Here is a 24,030-nt window from a genome sequence, read left to right as displayed (position 1 = left end):
TGAGCCTTTCTAATTCATCCTGGCTTGGCTACCAGTCGGTGACAAATCTCCCAGTACTCTCCCAGTCTGGGCACACTTGGAGAGACACCCTCCTTAGAGAGGTCCCCTTGGGGATGTGGGCTCTTCCCTGTAGTTGCCTTATCGTCCGCCATCTGGGAAGGCCCGTGAATTCTGAACTTCCTTGAGGCCCCACCAGCTCTCATTCTTCAAGGAGATTTGGCCCACAGGCCGGGGTCACGGACTTCTTCCTCAGTGCATCATGGGAAGGCCTTGCAGGAAATTGATGTCTGCCCTGGCCTTGGCCTGCCTAAACCTGAGGGGCCTTTGAAAAGTCAGGACTTCTAGCTCCTAATTTATCAGCTGGCGGCCACTGAAGTAGGAGTCCCCTTCTTAGTCGCCTCCTGAATGTTTTCACTTCCTCCTAAACCAGCTCTGAGTCCATTCTCCCAGGCAGAGGGACGCCAGACTGCAAGTGGTAAGGTCTAGGAGGTTAGCTGGGGACAGTCCATGCAAACAGGGCTGGGGCAGTGGGGAGGGGGATCAGCACAGATATACAGATCAGTGTCCCTGGAGCTGTCATGAATATTAAACAAAGCACAGGGCATGGGGTTCTGCACGGCAGAGGGCAGCAGAGTGGTAGGTGCCATGTTGGTGGTGTCTGCCGTGAGCCTGATGCCAGGGCAAGGCGAATACCAGCAGCTGAGACTAGGCTTCAGGTCAGGGCAGGGGCTGCCATGAGCTACTGGCTGTCATCCCAATCCTCGGATCACCCCCAACCTTAGAGGGACTGCAGATTCAATGAGGGAAGGAATTTGTACTGCAGGGGCCAACAGTCTTGGTTTGAGTCCTACCAATGTGTGGGTGCAAGTGACAGGCTGAGAGGGAAAGTTTAACAATGAATGGTCCCAGACAGCACAACATTCCCTCAGGCAGCGCCAGCACCCACAACCCCAGGGGCAGCACCTTGCTCTGGTTAGAGATGCATTTTCCCACTGCATGGCTCTACGACAGATGCACACTGGCTGTGTTAGGCAAGATGGAACAAGTTCCCGTCTCCAACACAGAAGCTTTACCTGAAGGGTGCCATCTTTGTCTCTCACACCACCTTTGGAATCCAGCACCCCACTTCCATTCCACTACATTCACCGTTTGGCCCTGCTGAGTCCCTCCACTCGCTGAGCTTCTGGTCCCCCATCTGTATTAAATCAATTTCTGTGGTTAGAAGATGGTTATGTGGCAATGTGCATATTAATGACCTAGTAAGAGCAAGGAGCCCCACAGGTATGGGAGCCCAGCTAGCCCCTGGGCTTGGAGGGCATTGCGGCCAGAGCTCAGGGTCAGCTTGAGCTCCCTGATCAGCCAAGATCAGCAGAGGAGGCCAAGGGGCCTTCTCCAGAGGCTGCAAGTGTCTGTCCTTGCCTTCAGGGAAAGGCTTGGGGATAGGAGTGGGGTTCCCCTGCAGCTCCAGAGGCCCAGCTCTGTCTGTTGAGCAAGTCTCAAGCCCACAGGAAGCTGCCAGTCCTCACACCTGCAGCAGTTCACAGCCACAAGCAAGACATCCCACGTTGGCCCCTGTGAGGGCACAGGGTCCAAGTGTTCATCCCACTCTGCAGATGAAAAAACTGAGGCTGAGAGATTGGGAACAACAAGGCCCGCTAAGTGTCACAGCTAGGATCCAAACCCAGCTTTCCTTTTTTATGTCCTTTCTTGGTTTACTTTTAGCTACTAAGTACTAATCACCATGGCCACCATTTCCCACTCATTAAGCGTCAGGACGCCCTTTGTGGACTCCTATGCGTATTATTTCATTTAGTCTTCAGAGTCCCTGGGAGGTGGGCACTATGTTCACACTCATTTTACAGAGAGGAGAGGAAGGAGTCCGTGCTCAGGAAGTTAAGGGCAAATTGTGCATGGAACTGCCGGGACCAGAAACCAGTGCTGAGCTCTTCCCACACCCGGTGTCTGGACCTTTTCCATGGGCAGTGTTCCCCTGGGGGCGTCCCCTGGCAGGTGCAGGCGGGGTGGGGGGTGGGGAGCGGGCTGTGCAGGAAGAGTCCCTGTTCCACTGGGGCTGGTCCCCCCTCCCTGGCTGCCCCCCCCCCCCAAACTGGAGCCTATGCAGCAAGGAGCCCGGTGTGGCCAGCCATGGGCAGGGGATGAACAGTGCCTGTCCTCAGTGAAGGGGTCAGAATCTCTTCCAGGCTCAGGGTCTGGGAAGCTCAGTTCCTTCCTTCCCTCCACCAATGAACTCCTGGGTCCCACTGCATCCCTTCCCCACCTGCCCTCGCTCTTGGCCACTGGCATCTGCCTCCTGCCCTGCCTACTGCTAGATCATAGTCAGCCCCCACTGCTGAATCAGCTTGGCAGGGGCAGCACAGAGGAGCTGTGAGACCTGCGCAAGCCACTCACCTTGCTGAGCCTCAGTTGCTCATCTGTGAAATGGGGCGATGACAGCACAGTCCTGACATTACTGGGTTCTCTTAGGCTTAGAGGTGATAAGGCATCAAGGGCACTGGCCTGTATTTGTGCACTTGCCACCCAGTTTCCTTCCTTGGAACCTGGCCCTGGCTCCTGTCAGCTCCTACTCTGCTGGACCCAGGGCTCTCCTCCAGCTAGCCTCAGGCTGCCTCTGCAGACACCTGCCCCACCCAGCTCCCTCACATCTCTCAGTGTCTGCGTATCAGACTTCCAGGTTCATAAACCCGAGGGGCTCATTCCCACCACCAGGACTCTCCCCGGACTTGTGTTAACGCCCAACACCTACGCGCCTGCCTCTTGTTCTGACTTTTCTACACACTTTGATTTCATAAAGCAGGAGGAAGAAGTGGGGGATTGAGCTGGGCCTTTAAGACTTGAGAGAGCAGAGGGGAAGTAGGCGGTACTTCACAGACTGGGGGAGGGGAGTGGTAGTGGAGACCTTTCCTTTCTGATCATGGAAGAGGCCTGTTTGCAAGAACAAAGCGTTTATGCCAGACAGACCTGGGTTGAAAGCCAGCACACCCACACAATTGCTGTTTGAGTCTGGACAAATTATATAACTTCTCTCATCCTCACTGTCCTCAAACCATAGCCCCCTGCAGTCAGTATTACTGACATACGAGGCCCCCCACATACAGTAGGTCCTCTTCTGGAGCTTGTGTTGCCCACCCACCAAACCTCACCCAGATATGTGCGATTTCTGGGAGCCCCTGACTGTTCACAGAGGGCTTCCGGAGGACTGCAGGGTGACTGTCAGGTACAGGCCTGCAGGCTCCCCAGTTGTAGGCTGCTCTGCTGCCCTGGTGAGGAGCCCTGGGAGGCCCTGCGGGCCGACTGTCCCACTGGGGGTCAGTGGAAACACATTTCTAATCTCAAGCTCCTATCAGCCCGAACCGAGAGTAGCTCATCTAACCACATTTTATGTGCTTTTGTTCTTTAAACACAAACGTCTCTCTTTAGCTTATGGCTCTCTCCCTGTGACGCCTAACCTGGGCCACCTCAGAAAAGCTGCAAATCACTTCACATTTATCTGCTTTTGCATAGACTCCCTCCAATCCTTGGGTCAGGGGACGAACACCCTCAAAACACCCAGTGCAAGGACACAGCCTCTCTGTGGAACCCCCAACCTGCTTGCAGACCGCTAGTGATGGGGTGCTCTCCACCTATGCAAGCAGCTCCCCTGCATTCCATATCCGGGGCCACTTGGGCTCCTGGAAAGCCCATCCTTGTATTGACCTAGAGTTGGCCTCCCTGTCTTTACCCCTGTGAGTCCTGACTAGGGTTCTGAGGATACCAACCAGAGACATTTTCTGTGTTTCTGGTGGCCCCACAAAAGTCTGCATGCAGGTGACACACTTTCCTCAAGGGCCTGAGCTTGGGACCCTCTCTTTCACCATCCTTCCTCCTGCGACGCTCTGGGTAAGCAATCGGTGTGCCTACTGAAGTCTCTGGTCATCCATCCTTCCAAGCCATACCTGACTGTTTGGTCCTCTGCCTTCCTCAGTCTGCTGAACAGTGATAGTGGAGAGGAGCCCCACTGTGGAGTAATAGCTGAGGGGCAGCGGAAGGAGCCTGGCTGCTATTCACCGACTTGTCCCCTCTGAGCCTCAGTTTCTATGTCTGTACATCAGGGATAATAATACTATTGTAAGAAGTAGACAGGATGGGTCTGTCTGGTTTATTTAAAGGGGCTGGGTAATGAGTCATTGAATCTGCAAGCGAGTGGTCTGGTCCCCTGCATGGGCACCTCAGGAGCCAGCAGTCATAAAGCCATGTCCTGTCCAGGGTCTCTCTGAGGCACTTTATTCAGCTCTCTGTCCAGTGTGTTTGCTGTGCAGACGCCAGGCACTGGGACCCAGCAGAGATCCAGATAGGCCCATCTGCTTTCATGGAGCTGCCTTCTCGAGAGCTCAGTGCTCACTGCTTCAGGTTTCCTAACAATCCTGATGGTTTTTTCACTCAGTCCCTAGAAGACAAGCAGCAGTAAGCTAGTTGCTGGCTGCCAAAGTCCCTACTGTTAAAGTGGTGTGAGAGGCGAGAGGGCAGAGACACCCAGCTCTGCGCTGCCCCTCACACTTGTCCAAAATTGTCCTTGTCTTCTGAGGCTTCTGAGATGAGAGGCAGAGAGCCTAGTCTCCCTGTTCTGTCTGCACTCCCACCAGGAAAAGATGATTTAAAAAAGAAAGATTTTAAAAAATGAAGAGCCTATCAAATGAAGAGCATGTCAGACACAAGAAAAGTTTTTGAGAAGAATGGTTAGCATTTTACAAACTGGTTTTTGAACTTGGTAGCATGCAAGTAGGAAGCAATTTTCCCTTCTTCTACCTTCCAAAGCTGCTATTGGATCTCTCTTCCCCACCTCCGGGCATGTGTCAGAGCTTTTCCAGTCTTGTTCAGGTAAAACTCACTCCAGTTCAACAAACTAAAAGCAAAATTTCACTCTCACTCAGTGTAAGGCGCCTCAGTTCCCCAGCTGTGCATTGGGAGCCTGTGATGGGGACAGAGAACAGCCTCTGTGTCTTCACTTGCCATTTTCTGTCCACACTCACTGCCAGCTGCATCCAGTGTCTCCATGGACAGGGCGGGCCTGGGTCAGGACTCTAAAGGGGGAAAGGTCTTATTTCCCTGTAGCTCGTGACAGTGCAGCAGATGGCAGATGCCCCCAGGTGGGGACAGAGCCCCAGAGAGCAGTTTCCAGGCTCTCGGACTCACATGGAAAGGTGCTGACTCAGGTAGTAGATGGCCATCAGCTGTTACCCGTTAGCCAATTGGCCACTGATATAACTGCCGTGGCTAAGCTAGCTGGGGGCAGAGTGTGGATTGCGGATTGCGGAGAGGCGGATTGCAGCTAGCAAGTGAAGTTGGTTGGCAGAGACAAGTGGACAGCGGGTTGCGGATCGTGTGGCTCCTGCTTCCTGTGTCTCCAACCCAGCTGCCAGCGAGAATATAGTAGTATGACTCCCCTATCTATGGTTCCGTGGATGTTCCTTTTTGGCCTCACTATGTCCTGTGTTCTTATGCGGGAAGTAGGACTAGACAGCATATGACACCCTGCATGACACCCCAGGTCAGCTTTTCCTCTCCTGGCCACCTCGGCAGGTTCTTAGCTGACCCTCCCCACCCCCACTCCCACCCCCAGAATCCCTCCTTTCCTGCTGGTGTCTGCCTCTGAGCCTTCCCAGTTGCAGCCAGCAGTCCACCCCACACAGCTTATTCTGGTGCCTCCTCGCTCCCTGTCAGTTCTCTAGGGTGGAGAGTTCTGCTTCCGCAGCTCCCACTTCGTCCCCAGGTAAAATATCAGTGCCAGTTCCTGGACAGGCCGAGCACCCCCCACCCCGCCTCACTCTCTTCCCTCAGCCCCCAGGCAGCACTAGCCCATCTCCCAACTTCAGACTTCTCTAGGTAAGACACGCCATTAGTTGCCATGGCTTCCAGAAGCCAGCAGACACATGTTGTCTTCCCTGCTGGAAGGCCAACTGAATGTCTCTTCCCACCCTTATACCCACTGTGCAGCCAGGAAGGCCCAGAGAGGGCAAGGGGCTTTACCAAGGTTATCCAGCTTATTCCTAGCAGATGGAAACTGGGACCAAAACCCAGGTATCTCCCTACAAGGTTAAAGGTTTAGCTGTCCTCTGATGTACTTTGTATTCTGGAATTCCATGTAATGGAGCATTTGAAAAAGGTTCCACAGCCTTTTAAATGGCCCCTCTGGTGGGGGAGGTTGTGTGAGGGCTGTGGTGGGGAGATAACGCCTTTTTTCCAGCCTGGCCACAGCTGTGGAAAGGCTCTATCTGGTGCGGGTGGTGGCAGCAGGCAGGGATGGGGCAGGACATGGGAACCCACTGCTTGCTAAACAGCCACTGAGCTTGGGGCTTTGCAGAGAGGTGAGAGAATGGGAGGTTAAGAGCCAAAACCTTGGCCTGCGAGAGCTTGGTTCAAATTCCAGTTGTGCTCTGCAGGTCCCTGGACAAATTAGGTAACTTCTCTGGGTTCCATTATCCTCTGCTGTCACGTGACGGTAATCATCCGTTGCCCAGTATCTGCCTCAGGGCAAGCTCTGGTCACTATTTTTACCTCCACACATGATTTCATTGGCTTCTCAGATCACCCCGAGGTGTAGAAAGTATTAGTCCATTTTTACAGGGAGGGAAGTAGAGGCTGGGACAATCAGGCTCATAGGATGAGGTGTCAACTCATATCTAGTCCGAAAAACTCTGTCCAGGCTTCTGTTCCCTCCCTGACTTGGCAGTCAGCCCAAGAGGGGTGGCCATCAGGGCCAGGAGAGAGGTAGGTTGGCCTCTGCCCCCACTTCCTCAATGAGGAAACCAGGTTTCAAGAAGGGAAGTGGTTTGCTCAGGGCCCTGGTCCCTGCAGCCACCAAGAGTGACACCGGCAGGAAAAGGAGGAAGTGATGGTGGGTACAGAAGCTGCTTCTCTACCCATCCAGTGGGGCATGGCAGGGCCAGCTCTCAGGCCTGGACAATGGCTCATATGCACATCCACCCAGAGCGGGAAGCAATCCCTGAGCAGAACAGGGCTCCCAGGCTTTGCCCACAGTGTCTCACCACTGAGGCAGGAATGGGCTTCCTCCTGCCCAGAACTTTCCTGAGCACCTCCTCCTGGGTGCCCCAACCTGCTGCCCCAACCTGGCCCCTCCATGGGGAAAGTGGAGCCCAGCATGTTCACACAGCCTGTGTGTAGGGCTTGTGGTCCCATATCTTGCTTAAGCAAGGCTCCCAAAGGAGGAGACTGGCATTTCCCCCATGGTGGAGTGCCCTCGATGCCACACTGTGGGGCTTCTGGATGCTTGCTGGCTGTCAGTACCTCGTCCTCCAAGCAGCACAGCCCTTCTCCAAGGCGGCGTTGCTCTGGCCCAACCTGGACACAGAGCTGGCCTCTGTGACTCCATGGTCACTGAATGATCGTCCAAAATACAGCTGTGATTTGAGGTGGAGAGAATTTGAGGAATCATTTTCAAGTTATTTTTTGAATATTTTTTTTTGATGTCTATTGAATGACCGATGTAGGTACACAGCTTTGGGGACAGGCCTACCTGAGTTCGTATCCCTGCTTCTGACCTGTACCCGCTGAGTGACCAGGCAGAGTTCTCTCCTCTCTTGGAGCCTCCTCACCACTTACCCTCACCCCCCTGGGTGTGTGCTCCCAGTGAGATAACTGCTGTGCTGTTCTGGGTGCAGTGTGACGCAGGTAGACTCCACACATGGCGACTTCACAAAGCCACGTGAACATTTCATGTGACAGAGGCCATGGATAGACAGAAGGAAGTGAAGGCCCTGGCTTCTGGGAGCTTTGGCTGTGGAAATGTCAGCGTGAGCCCGTAAAATGGGGGACCAGCAAGGAGCTGGGTGGGTGTGGGAAAGGAAAGGCCTGGTGAGCCCTGAAGGGTGTGAGCTGGTGCAGGGCCTGGGACTGTGAGCCTGCAGGACCAACTGACTGACTGACTGAATAATTGGTTAACTCATATCCTCAACAGCATATTGAGCCTGACTACCCGGCTGTGAGTAGTGAGTCACAGCTCATCCCGTTGAGGACTTGGTTGGAGTGGGGGTGAAGGATGAGGGTGCAGGCTGGGGGAGGCTGTAGCCCTGTGGAGGCAGGCACTTCCTCGGAACAGGCTAGTCACTTGTAACGGTAGCTCACTCAGCCATCGGCCTGCCAGCACCACCGTGGCTGTGAGCAAAGTCTGGACAAGATTCTCAAGCTCTAGTACTTTGGGGAGATGAGCTCCTGGGGACCCAACCTGCAGGGCCCTTCACCACCTTCTGCCTCCTCCAGAATGGCCAGCGAGGTTGGTTTTGCTTCTCTTTATACTCTGAAGGTCTGAATAAGGACAGAGGGGTTCACCTGGAAAGTCGGGCTGGGCATGGGGCTGGCAGGGAAGAGGAGGGTGTCCTGCCCCAGGGCTGGACCCATCAATGTCCTCTGGTCACTCCCTGCCATCTCTCCCACAGACATCGTACAATAAAACAGATCTCCTTGTCCTGCCTCTGTCTGTGTGACCTCAGCCAGGCTCTTCCCTTCTCTGGGTTTTAGTTTCCCTGAGGATTGAGGGGCGCTGGACAAGATATGTCCCTTCTAGTGATCTGGGGAATTCAGACTTGAGTGCTTGTGTCCAGCTTAGAGTGACCCCCTCATTGGGAGAGTGCAGGAGGCTGGGGCTCCAGATTCATTTTCCTTCTTGTCTGTCACAGGCTTCTGGCCTGTGGGTCCAGAGGGAGGGCAGAGGCTGAGGGCAGGAAGCCATGGTCTGCTGGCTTGTTAGTGAGCAAGTGGCTACCCACAAAAGCCAAACAAACACTGGCCCAGCAACACTGGCTTGGACATTGGAGCTGGCCTGGGCTCCAGGACAGGACTGCAGAGGATCTGGGGGGACAACTTCTCCCTGACGGGGCTTTGGGTGGCCAACCAGGGCCCACACACCGTGCTTGTCACCCTGTGGGCAGCTGAGCCTGGGCCTTAGGAATTTCTAGGGATGCTTACGGAGGAAAGAATGAGCTTGGGGTCCTAAGCGTACTACAGGCCTGGAGAACTATTCTGAGTTTGATGAGGATGGGTCAGGCCTGACATGGGGCTGTCTGTCATTAGTGGCATCTCTGCCCTTCCTACCACATCCGACTCTCCGTAGGCCTTGGAGAACACCTTCCCTTCCTAAACCTAGCTCACAGTGCCTATTCCTGATTTTGACTCCTCCCCTGCCTCTCCCCGTAACAGTATTTGAGGGGAGGCATGGGGCAGGGATAGGAGCACCCCCAACTTTTGACTCTGAGATGGTTAGACTTGCCATCCCTGCGTGTGGCCTTGTGAAAGTTTCCCTTAGTCTCTGAACTCTGAGACAGGGCTGTGGTGTTTGATATCTGGGAATGCGGGCTCATTTCCCCAGTCTCTGAGGATTTGGGGGTTTGTGGGGAAGGAAAAGAAGACACTAGGTGCCAAATCTCAGGGCCTGCCCTGATTTGCAGTTGCCTGGCTGAGTGACCTCAAGGGTTTGGGGATCTTTCCTCAAGAATGAATGTGGGAGCCAGTGATGTGAAAGCCCCTTCTCTCAGTATGTGTCACCACCTCCTTGTGGGATTGTCATGCAGGGTGTCATGTGGGGTCTCTGGTCCCGCTCCCCGCATAAGAATGCAGGACATGGTGAGGCCAAAAAGGAACACCCACGGAGCCATAGATGGGGGAGTCATACTACTATATTCTCACTGGTGGCTGGGTTGGAGACACAGGAAGCAGGAGCCACACAATCCGCAGCCTGCCGTCCATTTGTCTCTGCCAAACAACCAACCCCTTGCTAACTGCAATCCACGCTTGCAGGCTCAGCCACCATCTTCTTGCTAGCCCCCATTTTTTGCTAGCGTAGCCACGGCAGTTATATTAGTGGTCAATGGCTCACTGGTTACAGCTGATGGCCAACTAGCCACAGCTGATGGCCATTCACTCATAGTTGATGGTCACTTACTACCTGAGCCAGCACCTTTCCACGTGAGGCCGAGAGCCTGGAAGCTGCACTCCTGGCTCTGTCCCCACAGGGATGCAACTCCCTCCCCTGGCAGTTAGATGCCCAGAGAGCTGGAAGGGGGCTGCCTGACCCTAGGACCCACTCCCTAGGCCTGGAAATGTCTTAGGAGACCCTATGTCCCCTCATAATCCTTGAGTAGGACCTCCCTTCCCACACCAGCATCTCAAAGACCACTCCAAAGGGTGAGAAAGGAAACTCAGATGGGCCAGGAACCCCAGGAGAAGCTGAGTAAAAGCCAGGCAGGTGGCAGAGAGGCATCTCGTCCTGGATTCCCTATGAGGCCCCTCCCTCACTGCCCTGTTTAAGAGGTGGACCCGGGGTTTGCCAGATGTCCTCGGTGTCTTAGGTGTGTGAGGTGTCCTACACATGCTCTATAGATGTGCCTGGGTGCGCCCCATCCTGACTGAGGTCAGCCTCATTGCCACCTTGCTAGGTGGCTGCAAGATGATTACCTGAGCCCACAGAGAGACCATATAGTGTGTAGGTAAAGAGCTTGGACTTGAGCCAGACAGCTTTTGAGCCGTGTCACTCAGGTTACATGTCGCCGGTCTAGGCCTCCGTTTTCTTACGGAGACAGCTGAGATATTAGGGCTACTGAGATGGTGACAGGAGCAAGCCCTGCTGGGCACCCTGCCAGGCTGTCTGTCTTCAAGGGGTCTTGGTGGTGGCCCTCCCCGCGGCCGTCTTGTATTGGAGTTGATGTGTCCTGGACTGTGAGCTCTGATTCCAGGTGGGTCTTCACTTATATACCTGGTACCTCCACAGATGTGTTGCGAGGACCTACTGTGTGCCTGTGTGAAGGCACGTCCTGAATCTTAAGAGCTTGTGCCTGAATGAGGGAGATGGAGGCAGATGGAGAGGTGGTCAGAGGGGTCCCCACCAGGCTGTGACCCCCACTGCCTGGTGTGACCCTCATGCGTCCTTCTGTCCTGTGCTGCAGTGCAGGGACTTCACCGCCCACACAGGCTACGAAGTGCTGCAGCAGCGGCTGCTGGATGGCAGGAAGATGTGCAAGGACGTGGAGGAGCTGCTGAGGCAGAGGTGAGCAGCAGACAGGGTAGGCGAAGTCAGGGGAGGCAGGAAGGCCTGGGAAACGGCCGGGGCCCCCATCCCAGCCACACTGTTGTCAGCGCATCCCTGTAAGTGCGGCTCTCCTGTGTTTCCCCAGACGTGGGTCTCCCCACTGTGGGCAAATAATCTGATGTCCCTTCAAATGTACCTGTATTTGACCAACATTTATTTAGAGGAAGAGTTGGGGGGATTAACTTTCTCAAGGAGGAGCCTGGACGGACAGCCTGCCACGGAGGCTGAGAGGGTGGCTTCCCCCGGTCCTGCCAGACGTCTGAGGGACCCATGGCCAGCAGAAGTCAAGGTCACAGGCAGTGACCATGCCTTGTTCTTGCAGGGCCCAAGCAGAGGAGCGGTACGGGAAGGAGCTGGTGCAGATCGCCCGGAAAGCAGGTGGCCAGACGGAGATCAAGTAAGAGGTCTCAGGCTCCCTGCTCCTTTGCCAGGCACTTTCTTGGCATTTAGACAGGGTTTAGGATGGATTGGCGAGGGCCAGGGAGAGTGTGGATGGCTCCCAGAGCTGGGGTGACTGGAGGACAACCCTCCTGGGTACTGGGAGGTGAGGTTCTGTGTATGGGAGAAAATCCAATGGTCTGAGCAGTGGTAAGGCCCTGAACAGGGCAGCAGGGGCCATCTGTCCTTGGTGCTTGCAGCACAGCTCATACAACCTGGGCAGCTTCCCCAAAGTCCATTGGCAGGCCCTCCACTGACTTCCCGAACTCCCTGTAGCATTGGCATGGCCTGGGCTGCAAGTTGGGGCACGCATGGATTCCCGTGCCAGCTCCTTACCACCAGCAGTGTGACCTTTGGCTGGTCGCTGACACTCTGTGTCTCCATTTCCTCCTCAGCGAGGCACAATGATAATACAACGTTCCTTGAAGGATAAAGAGACTCCCGGGACTCAGTTGAGGCCTGGCTAGTAGGAGAGGTAATAGAGGCAGGTCTGCTGTGACGCAGCCAGGCTTCTCTGGCCCCAAGCCTGGGTCTCTGCATGCAGACTGCCAGGCAGGGAGGGCACAGGGAGATAGTGATGCTTTGAGGATGGCTGAAGGACAGTGGAGTGGAGGGGCTGCCTTGGGAAGGTGTGGACTCTCCCGTGGGTAAGGACCAAGCCAGCCTGAGGGGCATACAGGGCATTGGGCTCCAAGGTCTGAAAGGCTCTGTTGAGTCCTCCTCCTACCTGGGAGCCCAGGACCTGACCTCAGCCTGTGACTGCTGTAGCAACCCCTGACTCCTGCCCCTGCTCTGCTGGAGGTCAAACCCGTGAGTGTCTGGCTCTGCCCAAGGAAAGTGGCCCTGAATCCTGTCAGCATCAATGTCTGGAACCAGATCCCCTCATTTGAGTGCCCTGAACACTTTCTAGGTCTTCTAAAGACACAGAGGACCCTGGTTCCGGCTTCCAACCTTGAGCCAGAGGAAACATGGAAGAGTTAGAGGAACGTTTAATAGTGCTATGTGCCAGGGGCGATGAATGCTCAGTGCCCAAGGGTCCATTCATTAGATCAGAAAGCATGAACACAGCCCTAAGAGTAAGAAGGCATGAACTCTAGTCCCCGCTTGACCTTTGTGTGCTGTGTGACTGTGATCAAGTCGCTTAACCTCTCTGAGTTTGGTTCTCACCTGCCCACTCCAATGGGCAGGGGACGTGGTGAGGAATTAATGGAAGTCTGTTGTGGCCCCTCCTTGTCTTCCCCTGGGGGAGAGGGCAGTTGAGGGAACGTGATCAGGAAGGAGTCCCTGCCTGCCACCTGCATCAACATGGCGCAGTCAGAGGAACAGGGCAGAGAGGGGTGAACTGGGGACGGCATCTCCTGGGATAGGCAGAGAGGGAAGGGAGGCACCTTCCTGCCAGAGGACCGGCATGGACAAACGCTGGAGGTGGGAAAGTGCAGGGCACATTCAGAGAGAGTGAATGACAAGCAGTAGTGGGACCATCTCAGCTCACCTGCTGCTTCCCTTAGGGCCATGCCCCATGCAGCTCCCAGCTCAGCTGACTGCTCACAGTAGGTGCTTAACAAATGCTGGGGTTGACCCAAGTGGCATGTTCTGGGGTTAGTGAAACCGGTGCTGGGAGAATTGGAAAGCCAAGTGCAAAAGAATGAAACTGGATTTCTATCTGTCACCATGTACCAAAATTAATTCAAAATGGATCAAAGACCTAAACATCAGACCTGAAAAAATAAACTGCGTAGAAGAAAACATAGTTACTAAACTTATGGACCTTGGTTTGAAAGAGCATTTTATGAATGTGACTCCAAAGGCAATGGAAGTAAAAGCTAAAATAAACGAATGGGACTATATGAAACTTAAAAGCTTCTGCACAGCAAAAGAAACCGTCAACAAAATAAAGAGGCAACCAACCGAATGGGAGAAGATTTTTGCAAACAATGCCTCCAATAAGGGGCTAATATCCAAAATTTATAAGAAACTCATACAACTCAACAACAACAAAACAAACAATCCAATTAAAAAATGGGCAGAGGTCCTGAAGAGATATTTCTCCAAAAAGGACATACAAATGGCCAACAGACATACGAAAAAATGCTCAACATCACTAATCATCAGAGAAATGCAAATAAAACCACAATGAGATATCACCTCACCCCAGTCAGAATGGCTATCATCAACAAGACAAATAGTAACAAGTGTTGGAGAGGCTGTGGAGAAAAAGGAACCCTCCATACACTGTTGGTGGGAATGCAGATTGGTGCAGCCATTATGGAAGGCAGTGTGGAGGTTCCTCAAAAAATTTAGAATAGAATTACCGTATGATCCAGCATACTCTCCTGGGTATCTACCCAAAAAATCTGAAAACATTTATCCCTGAAGACATGTGTGCTCCAATGTTCACTGCAGCTTTATTTATGGTGGTCAGGACATGGAAACAATGAAAGTGTCCTTCCATAGAGGAATGGATAAAGAAGTTGTGGTATATATACACCATGGAATACTATTCAGTGGTAAGAAAAGTTGAAATAGGACTATTTGTGACAACATAGATGGATATTGAGAGTATAATGCTAAGTGAAATAAGTCAGACAGAAAAAGCAGAGAACCGTATGATTTCACTGATATGTGGTATATAAAACTGAAAACAACAAAAGAACAAGACAAACAAATGAAGGAACAAAAACTCATAGACACAGACAATAGTTTAGTGGTTACCAGAGGGTAAGGGGGGAGGGGGCTGTAGTTGAGGGTAAAGGGGGTCAAATATATGGTGATGGAAAGAGAACTGACTCTGGGTGGTGAGCACACAATGGGATTTATAGATGATGTATTACAGAATTGTACACCTGAAATCTATGTAATTTTACTAACAATTGTCACCCCAATAAATTGTAACTAAAAAAAAAAGGAAAAATAGATAAAATACAGGGCCCCACCATCCTGAAGCCAGTCCAGCACACTGAGGGTGACTTTATTCTCTCTCCCAGGCCTTTGCATCCGAACCTCCCTTTTTAGCCCTCTCATGCTCACCTCCAGCAGTCAGGCTTGCCTGACTGTCAGGGTCTTGGCTTAGACCAGGTCGCCCGATTCCCACACCCACCTGGAGGGTTGTTTGTGGGAAGAGTGAATAGTGTCCCGGGTCGCGTCCGTGTTGTGGACACTCTTGGGGGTGTGTTTGGGGTTGGCACCTCTGGGAAAGGCAGCCTGGCTGCTCAGTGTGGGGGCTGGCACTTCTTCCTTCAGGGTCCATCCCCCAGTGGCCGGAGCCCCTGGCCTTTCCCATGGTCAAGCTTCCCAGGTCCCATGGGGTGCTGCTTCTCAGTCCTTTGGAGGGCAGGCAGAGGACTGGGGTGCACAGGCTGGGGGGGTGGTAAACAGGGAAAAGACGAACGAGGGGGTTAATTGACCCTCAAGATAGCCCAGTGAGAGCCAAAAGAGCAGAGCAGCCTGACCTCCCGTGCCTCTGTTGCCTGAGGATATAGCAATTCTGCGTCACACCTGACCTCAGACTGGCCAGAAACCTCACTCGGACTTGGAGTCTCAGCCACATACATTAAAAGGAGGTTATCCCATCTTCAAACAATTTTTCTCATTCAGCTCCTTCACAGATTGACTCAGCGAACATCTGCTGGGCAGTGGCAATGGAAGATGCACAAATAAGCCCCAGTCCCCCACTTGAGAGACCCCAACAAGCCCTTTCAGTGCATTAGGTAGTGGAGGGGCGGAGCGATATGCTTACGACACACATCCCACCCCGCAGAGAGCACACCTTGAGTCTCCCTTCTATCCCCCATGCCTTTGCTCTGGCTGCTGCCCCATTTCTTCCCTGCTCAGTGCTGCCATCCTTTAAGGTCTGGCTGAAGTACCACCTTCCCCAGAATGCTGTCACCTCCTCCCTCTCTTGCTCATCTGCCACAAGTAGGCTGCTGGGGAGCTACACACTGCAGAAGCTACACAGGACATAGGTTCAGGAAACGAAGGGAATTGAGGGGGGCGGGGCTGGGGCCAGCTTCCTGTGAGCCCCTCTGTGATTCCCGCAAGCAAGAACAGCCTCCCCAAGGGGCATGGGTTTGAATCCTTACACCCTCATGTCCCGCCTCACCCCCACTTGTTACAGCCTAAAATGCTGTGGTTTTTCTATCAGGAGAGTTTTTTGTTTGTTTGTTTGTTTTTTAAGATTTTATTGGGGAAGGGGAACAGGACTTTATTGGGGAACAGTGTGTACTTCCAGGACTTTTTTTTCCAAGTCAAGTTGTTGTCCTTTCAATCTTAGTTGTGGAGGGCGCAGCTCAGCTCCAGGTCCAGTTGCCGTTGTTAGTTGCAGGGGGCACAGCCCACCATCCCTTGCGGGAGTCGAACCGGCAACCTTGTGGTTGATAGGACGTGCTCCAACCAACTGAGCCATCCGGGAGGCAGCTCAGCTCAAGGTGCCGTGGTCAATCTTAGTTGCAGGGGGCGGAGCCCACCATCCCTTGCGGGACTTGAGGAATTGAACTGGCAACCCTGTGGTTGAGAGCCCACTGGCCCATGCGGGAATCGAACCGGCAGCCTTTGGAGTCAAGAGCATGGAGCTCTAACCGCCTGAGCCACCAGGCCGGCCCGAGAGTTTTTTGTTCTTTATGTTTTCCAATAATTTCCTTTTCTCTGAGCTCAGAGAATGAAAACATCACTGAGGATGTCAGCGGGATAGGTGGGACCTGTTCCCATCAGGGGTCTTCTGACAGCAGCTCACTTCAGGCCCAGCCTCTAGTACAGGGAGGTGAGAGAGCCACGCCTGTCAGCTAGGAGGCAGCACCTCCTTACCAGCAGGTGGGCAGGGGGCAGGGAGGCCACAGCAGGGGCCTAAGGTGGTACATGGCACATGGTGAGGACAGTACAGAAGGCAACATTTACACAGGAAATGCATTAAATACACTGTGCTTGAGCACAGAGGTTCAGGCTGAGCGTCCTGAGAACCAAGTCCTAAAGGGCAACTGGATGAAGAGACCAGTGACTGATAGCAGAGGGTAGAGCCTGCAGGGGTCCCTGTCCTTGACAGCCAATGGAGGCACAATAGAGGAGAGCTCAGAGAGATCTTGGTGATAGTTTCTCTGAATGGCAAGGGGGAAATCCCCGGGAATGGGAGCATAGCTAAGATAAACCGTCTTTGCTGGGTCTCATGGAGCAGAGAAAGACTTCAAATGGTCCCCAGATCTTCCACAAGATCAGAGTTTAAAGCCATTGCCCTGGGGAGAGTCTTTGCCAACCCGCAATGGGCTGCCTCTAGTTGCAGGAAAAGCTGAGGTCTTCCTGTCACCCACAGAACTGAGGCTACCTCCTTGAAAGTTTAGGGCCAAGAAAAAGAGAGGTGGAATCCTGGGCCTGTTGTGTGAGTGGAATTGTGATGGCCTGACGGCGCCAGCACTGGGAACAGGCAGGGCTGAAGCAGGAAGGTGTGCAGCCCAGAGGTGGGCAGGTGGGGGACCTGCAATGGTCAGAGCCTGCAATCCTGCCTGGCTGTCCCAGGCAGAGCAAGCACCCTCATCTATGCAGCCCTCACGGCCCAGCAAGCTCGTGGGGCAAATGGGAGCCTGAGGTGAGCATGGACTTTGTCACCATCTGGACTGTCCCAGAGTGGGTACAGAGACTGAATGTGTACCTGGCAGTTCTGTGAGCGCAGGCAGGGGCTTCTAGCATCTAGGGGCTGGAGACAAGGGCCAGCTGCTCCCGGAGGCTGTGATTCCTTCCAGCCACCCAGTCTGGGAGGGAGGGCCGAAGTCCATGGACCAAGGAAAGGGGGCACAGGCGGGTTTGGAGTTAAGAAAAGCCTTGGTATTCATGTGTTGAGTTTGTTGCTCTGGAGTATCAGCCTGGGGACAACTGGAGGAGAACCAGGCATTGCCCCTGTTCACTGGGCTCACAGTGCAGTGAGGTGACAGACTCGGTGCACCAGCCCACAGTGACAACAGAGGCAAGTGCTCAGAAGGGACAGAAGGAGAAGCTAGGCAAAGGTACTGCACACAGGGAGTTAGCATGTACAAAGACCCTGAGGCAAAAAGGAACAGGGCCTATAGAAGGAATTGGGGGTGGGGCAGAAAAATGGCTGATGTGCGGGAAGCTGCAGAGAGGGAGGTGATGGGCAGGGGTGTAAGAGGCAGGCTGAAAGGATTCTGGAAGGTATAAAAGAAGGTAGTGCAGGAGAGGGGACAGAGTGGAACCAGGCTCAGCTCTGCATTCTGGTGTGTACAACCAGGGGCCTTTGCTAAGAGGGGAGCCCGGCAAGAGGGGCAGGTTTGTGGGGTGCTGAGTCCAGTTTGTACATTTAATCTGAGGTGTCTGCGAGGTGTTAGATCCAAAAGGAGGTGGGGAGCAGGCCGTTGAAGCACGAGGCCCCGAGCTCTGGGAAGGGTAGGGCAGTGTGCATGGAGCTGGGCATGGGGAGGAGAGGCTACACTCTGCCTAGAGAAGCTGTAACCACGAATGGGGAGACTGAGGCAGTGTGTGCATGTGAAAGGAGACGAGCTGTTGTCAGAGAAGAAACCGCCACCCCAACCAGGGCAGGTGTGGCCAGCACAGCGATCACCCCATCTTTCCTCTGGCAAAGCAGAGCGCAGCACTGACCACTGACGGGTCTAGCTGGGGCCACCTCTCACCTCTCCCAGCACTGTGGCTGCAGGGGACTTTCCTCACCTCTCTGACCCTGGTCTTTCTCAGCTATAAAATGGGGAGAATTATGGTGCCCTCCCTGGCAGAGTTGTGAGGATTAAATAAGTCACACCTGATGGACACCAGCAACCCCCGAGGCTGGTTAGCAGTGTCTGGGCCCCACCTTGAGTTTCTACTTCAGGACTGGGGTGGAACCTGAGGATCTGCATTTCCTACAGGCTCCCAGGTAATGCTGCAACTGCTGGCTTGTGGACCACACTTTGAGATTCACTTAGTTTCGGGCAAGGGCACTGGCACTGACAAGACCCCCGAGTTCTCCTCCAGGCCTGGGTCCCAGGGTGTTGCTGTTCTTCCTTGGCCTCAGCTTCCCTAAATGTCCAATGGGCGCAGGGAGTCCCTGGGGGCCTGCCTTGCGACGGCTGAGGGCAGGAGCCCAGGGCTGTCCCAGCCAGGCACCATGCAGCCATGTGGCCACCACGGGGTGGGCATGCTGCTTGGCAGAGAGGCTGCCAGGGGTACAGACAACCAGACAACTACAGAGAGGCAGCAAAGGCAGCAGCAGGAAGCATCCAGAGATGGGACGTGTTGCTGCCGCCCCTGTGTAACCCAGCAAGCCTGGCCATGCTCTGGCCTCATTTTCCCTATCTGCCTCGATTAACTGTGGCTCCTCTGGCATCCTGCTGAGGGGGAACCACAGCGGATTTTGCCTTCTTCATTAAGAGGCTAAAAACACAGGCAGAGATAATTTTACCCCGAGAGTGGGTAAGCTCTTAGGTGGGACACTTTGGAGGCATAGCTCAGGTCTGGTTCAGGGGCCTGGGGAGCCCCCAGGCCTGGTGAGATGTGCAGATGAGGGTTCAGGGGAGGGTTGCACAACAACCTGGTCCCAATAGAGATGATTTATATGTATAAATTCATTTAATACTCACCACCTTCCTGTTTGTGCTATTATTATCATCCCATTTACAGAAGGGGAAACTGAGACACAGAGAAAGTAAGTAACTTGCCCAAGGTCACACGGAGACTGAGTGGCACTGACTGTATTGAACCCAGACCATCTGGCTCCAGGGTCTGCTTCTCATGCATGTGGGAGTCCCAAGCAGGAAGCTCCTGCCCAGGTCCTGGTTTCTGAGGCTGGTGCCAAGCCACTTCCCTCCTCTACAGGATAGGGAGCTCACCACTCTGAGCGGCCATGTCCCCGAGAGCTGATGGGCCGGAGAAAGGCACTCTGCCCCGTCGGTCCTGTTTCTGACCCAAGGTCCTGCACTCTGACCCTGTTTCTGACTCTGTCTCATGGGCTCCATGACCATATCAGCAGGCAGAGCTGGGTCTTGGCTGGGCTCTGACGCCTGTGCTCAGGCCACGTGTGTCCATGGCTCTGGGGAAAAGTCCCCTCAGCAGGGCTGCCAGATAAAATACAAAATGCTCAGTTAAATCTGAATTTCCGATGAATGACAAATAGTTTTTAAATGTAAGCATGTTTCAAATGTTACATGGGGCACATTTACATTTAAAATTCCAATCTAACTGTGCGTCCTGTGTTTTTATTTCCTCCAACTGGCACCCCTGCACCCCTAACATGGGGCGTCACCCCCCCACCTCCCATGCCATGTGCCAGCCTCTTCCCTCCCTGCTGCCCCTGGTGCCCACCCAGGAGTGGCCTCCCGACTCCTCCCGCCGAGTTCTCTCAGCACACCCTAAAGTGGATGGCTCATCTTCCCTCCTGGGCCCCTCTCAGACGTGTGTCCACTGTCCACCCAGCCACCCCAGCCAGGGGCCAGGGACAGCTTCTTGCTGTCCTCACCTGCACGTCCTATCCTGTTCTTCCTGTCCTACGCTCCCACATTTCTCCCCTCCTACACCCCTACCCTGTTTGCCCCCTCCCATCCAGCATCCCCCAAAATATCCTCCAGGCCACCCGCCTAAATCCAGGTCTGAACTCGGCCCTCTCCTGCCTCAGCCAGGGGAGGGGCTCAGAGGAGGGAGGGAGAGGACCCTGAAGACATGCTGAAGCCAGGAGTATTCTGCCACCATGGGGAGGTTTGACTGCTTTACAATTTTCAAAGAGAGAGCCTTGCCTTCTAGGGATGCCGGCTCCCTTGGGTCTAGGCCAGTCTATGTGAGGGAGTGACCTAGGGCCCTCCAGCCAAAATAAAAGCCCCTGGGGCCAGCTGGGACTAGAGGATTGCTGTGCCCTCCTTATGCTGACCCTGGCCTCTCTGTTTTGCAGCTCCCTGAGGGCCTCCTTTGACTCCCTGAAGCAGCGTAAGTCGTGACTGTCCCCCACCCCAGGCTGCAGGGTGATAGGACCTTCTGGGAACATACACAGAGGTGGATGAATTCTCACCAAGAGGGGAGCTGAGGCTTCACACAGGCCTGCGAGACTGGCGGCGGGTTGGGGGTGACAGAGGCTGGCCTAGGTGGGGTGAGTGGGTGGCTGAGGCCCATCAGGTCTGATGTGGGGTGCCGATACCCATACTGTGCCCCCAGAAATGGAGGATGTGGGCAGCTCGCACATCCAGCTGGCCCTGGCCCTGCGTGACGAGCTGCGCAGCCTGGAGGACTTCCGAGAGAGGCAGAAGGAGCAGAGGAAGAAGGTGAGGCAGCGCCGGGTGCTTCCCCATCACCAGGACCCCAAGTGGGAGGTGGCCATCGATGCTGTGGATGTGGTGGGAGCTGCACACTCCTGAGGGAGCTGATGGAGAGTGGGGTCAGCACCCAGGCTTGGGGGCGAGGCTGATTTGAAGGAGGAGGGGAAGGGCCCAGCTCGCAGGCCTGGCAGCCCCCCGGCGGTCCTTCCCCCAAGCTGTTTCATACCGGGAATAGGCGAAGACATGTGTCTTATTGACTATCCTGCCACAGCAGACTGTAGAGGGGCAGTGACAGCCTGGGGTATCCAAAGGAAGCAGCCTCAGTTGGGGAGTCAGCGGAAGCTTGTCCTGAGCCCATGGATCTGGGCTGTTTGGGAGAAAGGCAGACCTGGAGCCATTCACTGTGACCATTCTGTGGGGCTGCCCGAGGTTGAGGGGCAGACTGAGACTGCAGGGAGTGCCTCCCATCCTAAGGGACTTCTCACCTGTGTGTAGGGCATGGCTGTCCCTGCATGGAGGGACTCCATGGGGAGGAAGTGAGATTACCAGTATGGGACGGATGCAAGCAGAGGATAGAGGCTACGTGTCAGGGAAGCTGCAGTGGTGGGGTGGAAGGTGGGCTTGGGGACCTCTGTAACCCAGGTCCCACTCCCTAGCCTGAGACTCTTAATTGGCTGAGCATGTGTCCTGATGGGAGAACAGATGGGTACATGCTCAGGCTCTCAGAGTCTTAGTGATGAGAGGAGTGCCCCAGACAGGGAGGGGGAGGCCAGTACACACAAACACTTCTTGCTTGGAGAGGAAGGATTATTGTAAACGATCCAAAGAGTTGAAAATGGATCTGTGAAGGGGAAGAAGGTGCCAGCTCATGGCTGGGGCCAGGCTGGGCCTGGGTGCTCTGGCCTAGCCGCTTCTCCTCTCTGTGCCTTAGTTTCCCTCTTGCAGGATGGGACACATGTCCACTTCCCAAGCTTTGGGGACCCAGGCCAGAACCAGGCTACCTCAGTCTTCACAAACAGGGCAGTGGCTCCGATCAATGGCTCTGAGCACAGAAATTCAGCAGCGCTGCACTCCCTGTCTGCTCATGTGGCCAGCTGGGGTCTCCGGCTTTTGGGACTCTAAATTTAGGTTCCTGAGCAGACAGCTGGTTCCCAAAGCCAGCCCCAGAGGCCTGCCCAGCCTGAAGATGCTGGAGCAAGGACCTCACTGAGCGGGGCCTTGACTGCAGAGCACCTGCTGTGCCAGGGAGGCCCGGGGCTGTGATGTCTGCAAAAGCTGTGTGGGCAGAGCAACACCAGATTGGCCAGGCCCCTGCAAGCAGAGAGCTATGACGTAGTGTGCAGGGAAGCCTGCCTCGGTGTGCATGTGCACTTGTGGAGAACGTGGGTGCACCTATGTGCATGCCTGTAGCATGTGCATGTGTCTCAGAGAGCTTGTGTGTGGCCAGGTGGCTTGCCTGAGGCCTCCCCACTGGCACGGGCCCGACTGTGACCCCAGGCACAAACTGGCTGCAGCCCTAACAGGAAGGGCATTTCATTTCCGATTCTTCCCAAAGCTTATACCCACTCCCTGTTTCATCCTCTCTGTCTGAACAAGGAGCCTGGGAGGTGAGGTGGGAGTCCAGTGGCGTGTGTGCCTGCATGCGGCCATGACTAAATTTAGTGTATGTGTGTTCACCTGTGTGAATAGGCCCGTGGCTGTGCACAGGGGGCAGGGGAGTGTGTTTGTGTACACTTGTGCTAGTCGGTGGGCGTTCTGAAGGCCTGAGTGTGCAAGGGGGAGCAGTGGGAGTATGGGGACTGTGTGTGTGCACTTCTGAGGTATCGTGTGGAACTTTGTGTGCCAGCTGTGAGCAGGCACAGCGGCGGTGAGGGAAGGACTGTGTGCAGCTGGAGGCCAAGTCCTGGCCAGGAAGACACGATGGGCATACCCGTGCCCTGGGCCCTCCAGCTTTCTGTTCCGAGTGGTAACTGTGAAAGAGCAGGTATGGGAGAGGGAGGGCGTCTTGTCACTGCCCCCTTCAGATCCAGAAGAGGATGCTGCGCTCATCCCAGGGAAACCCCATCCTCTTGGCCTAGGGGAGCACCCAGAGGCCACAGCCCCTGATTAAGAGCCTCGTGTCCCCTGCAGTATGAAGCTGTTATGGACCGTGTCCAGAAGAGCAAGCTGTCACTCTACAAGAAGGCCATGGAGGTTGGTGCAAGGCTGCTGGACATTCTGGGGTGGCAGGGCCCAGGGTGTGTCCCCCAGGAGACCTGGGGTGGGCACCGGGCACAGGGCTTGCCTCAGACCCTCACCCAGGGACATGCGCAGTGCTCAAGGGTGCACTTGGTGCCAAGGCCCCACAAGACCAGGCCAGGCCCTGCCCCGGGGGCTCCTGACTGATAGGCAGGTGGTCAGTCCCAGGCAGTGGCCCACAGGGTCATCCATGCTGTCAGCTGGGGACTCCAAGGATGGAGGAAGGAGGGCTCCCTGAGCTGTGTCCCCTGGGACACTGGGTGAGAAGGAGAAAAGGTCCCACAAGAGGGAACAGCGAGTGTAGGAGCTAGTGTCATGAAGATACACAGCATTTTCAGAGACTTACTGGTGGTTTGAGGTGACCACACATCTGAAGAGGCAGGGCTACACGTCCCCAGGGGGAAGGGGGCTGGGAACAGGACTGCCTTCTCCCTCTCCATTCCCGACCTCCAGATCCCTGTCCCTGGTGAAGAGGTGCCCCCTCCACCCACAGCCCCAACAGGGCGAAGGGACACTGGGCTCAGGGAGTCTCACTCTGGGCCCCCAAATCATGCCTTTCCACACCCCCAGTCCAAGAAGGCATATGAGCAGAAGTGTCGGGATGCAGACGATGCCGAGCAGGCCTTCGAGCGCATCAGTGCCAATGGCCAACAGAAGCAGGTGGAGAAGGTACGTGGGGCCGCTGAGGCCATATGCTATCATCCAGGGCTGGGGCAGGGTGGGGGAGGCAAGCAAGGGGTGCTGCAGACACCCCCAGGCAAAGTCTGCATCTGGGACACGCTAGCTATTCACCCATCTCTGAACCTCCATCTCCCCATCTGTGAAATGGGTTTCCTAGAATCTCTGGGCCTGGACAGACAGGGTCAGCTTCATCCCCTTTGCAGTCTCCAGGCTGCACCCAAGGACCCATTCCCCAGAGTAGGCCCACTATAGCCCAGGCCCAGAGCTTACAGAGCAATGAGAGCAGATACTAACCCTCACACAACCTTTGGAGAGGGGCCCAGTAAGCCCATGTCACAGAGAGGA

The 24,030-nt window shown here is 54.8% G+C and overlaps 1 protein-coding gene across 2 annotated transcripts in view; it reads left to right on the top strand.

Annotated features, from left to right (window-relative positions):
* Window positions 1-24,030, top strand: part of PSTPIP1 (proline-serine-threonine phosphatase interacting protein 1) — a 47,628-nt gene that overhangs the window by 13,436 nt on the left and 10,162 nt on the right. For both annotated transcript variants that reach the window (XM_074328326.1, XM_019718524.2), the window contains 6 exons: window positions 10,953-11,053; window positions 11,418-11,492; window positions 20,406-20,440; window positions 20,666-20,772; window positions 22,897-22,959; window positions 23,575-23,673. In XM_074328326.1, the coding sequence (XP_074184427.1) occupies window positions 11,019-11,053; window positions 11,418-11,492; window positions 20,406-20,440; window positions 20,666-20,772; window positions 22,897-22,959; window positions 23,575-23,673 (414 nt within the window). In that variant the 5' untranslated portion in view covers window positions 10,953-11,018. The remainder of the gene's footprint in view (window positions 1-10,952; window positions 11,054-11,417; window positions 11,493-20,405; window positions 20,441-20,665; window positions 20,773-22,896; window positions 22,960-23,574; window positions 23,674-24,030) is intronic.

This window comes from Rhinolophus sinicus, linkage group LG03 (genome assembly GCF_036562045.2).
Source record: "Rhinolophus sinicus isolate RSC01 linkage group LG03, ASM3656204v1, whole genome shotgun sequence".
NCBI classification, from domain to species: domain Eukaryota; kingdom Metazoa; phylum Chordata; class Mammalia; order Chiroptera; family Rhinolophidae; genus Rhinolophus; species Rhinolophus sinicus.
This window is presented reverse-complemented; position numbering and strand designations above follow the sequence as displayed.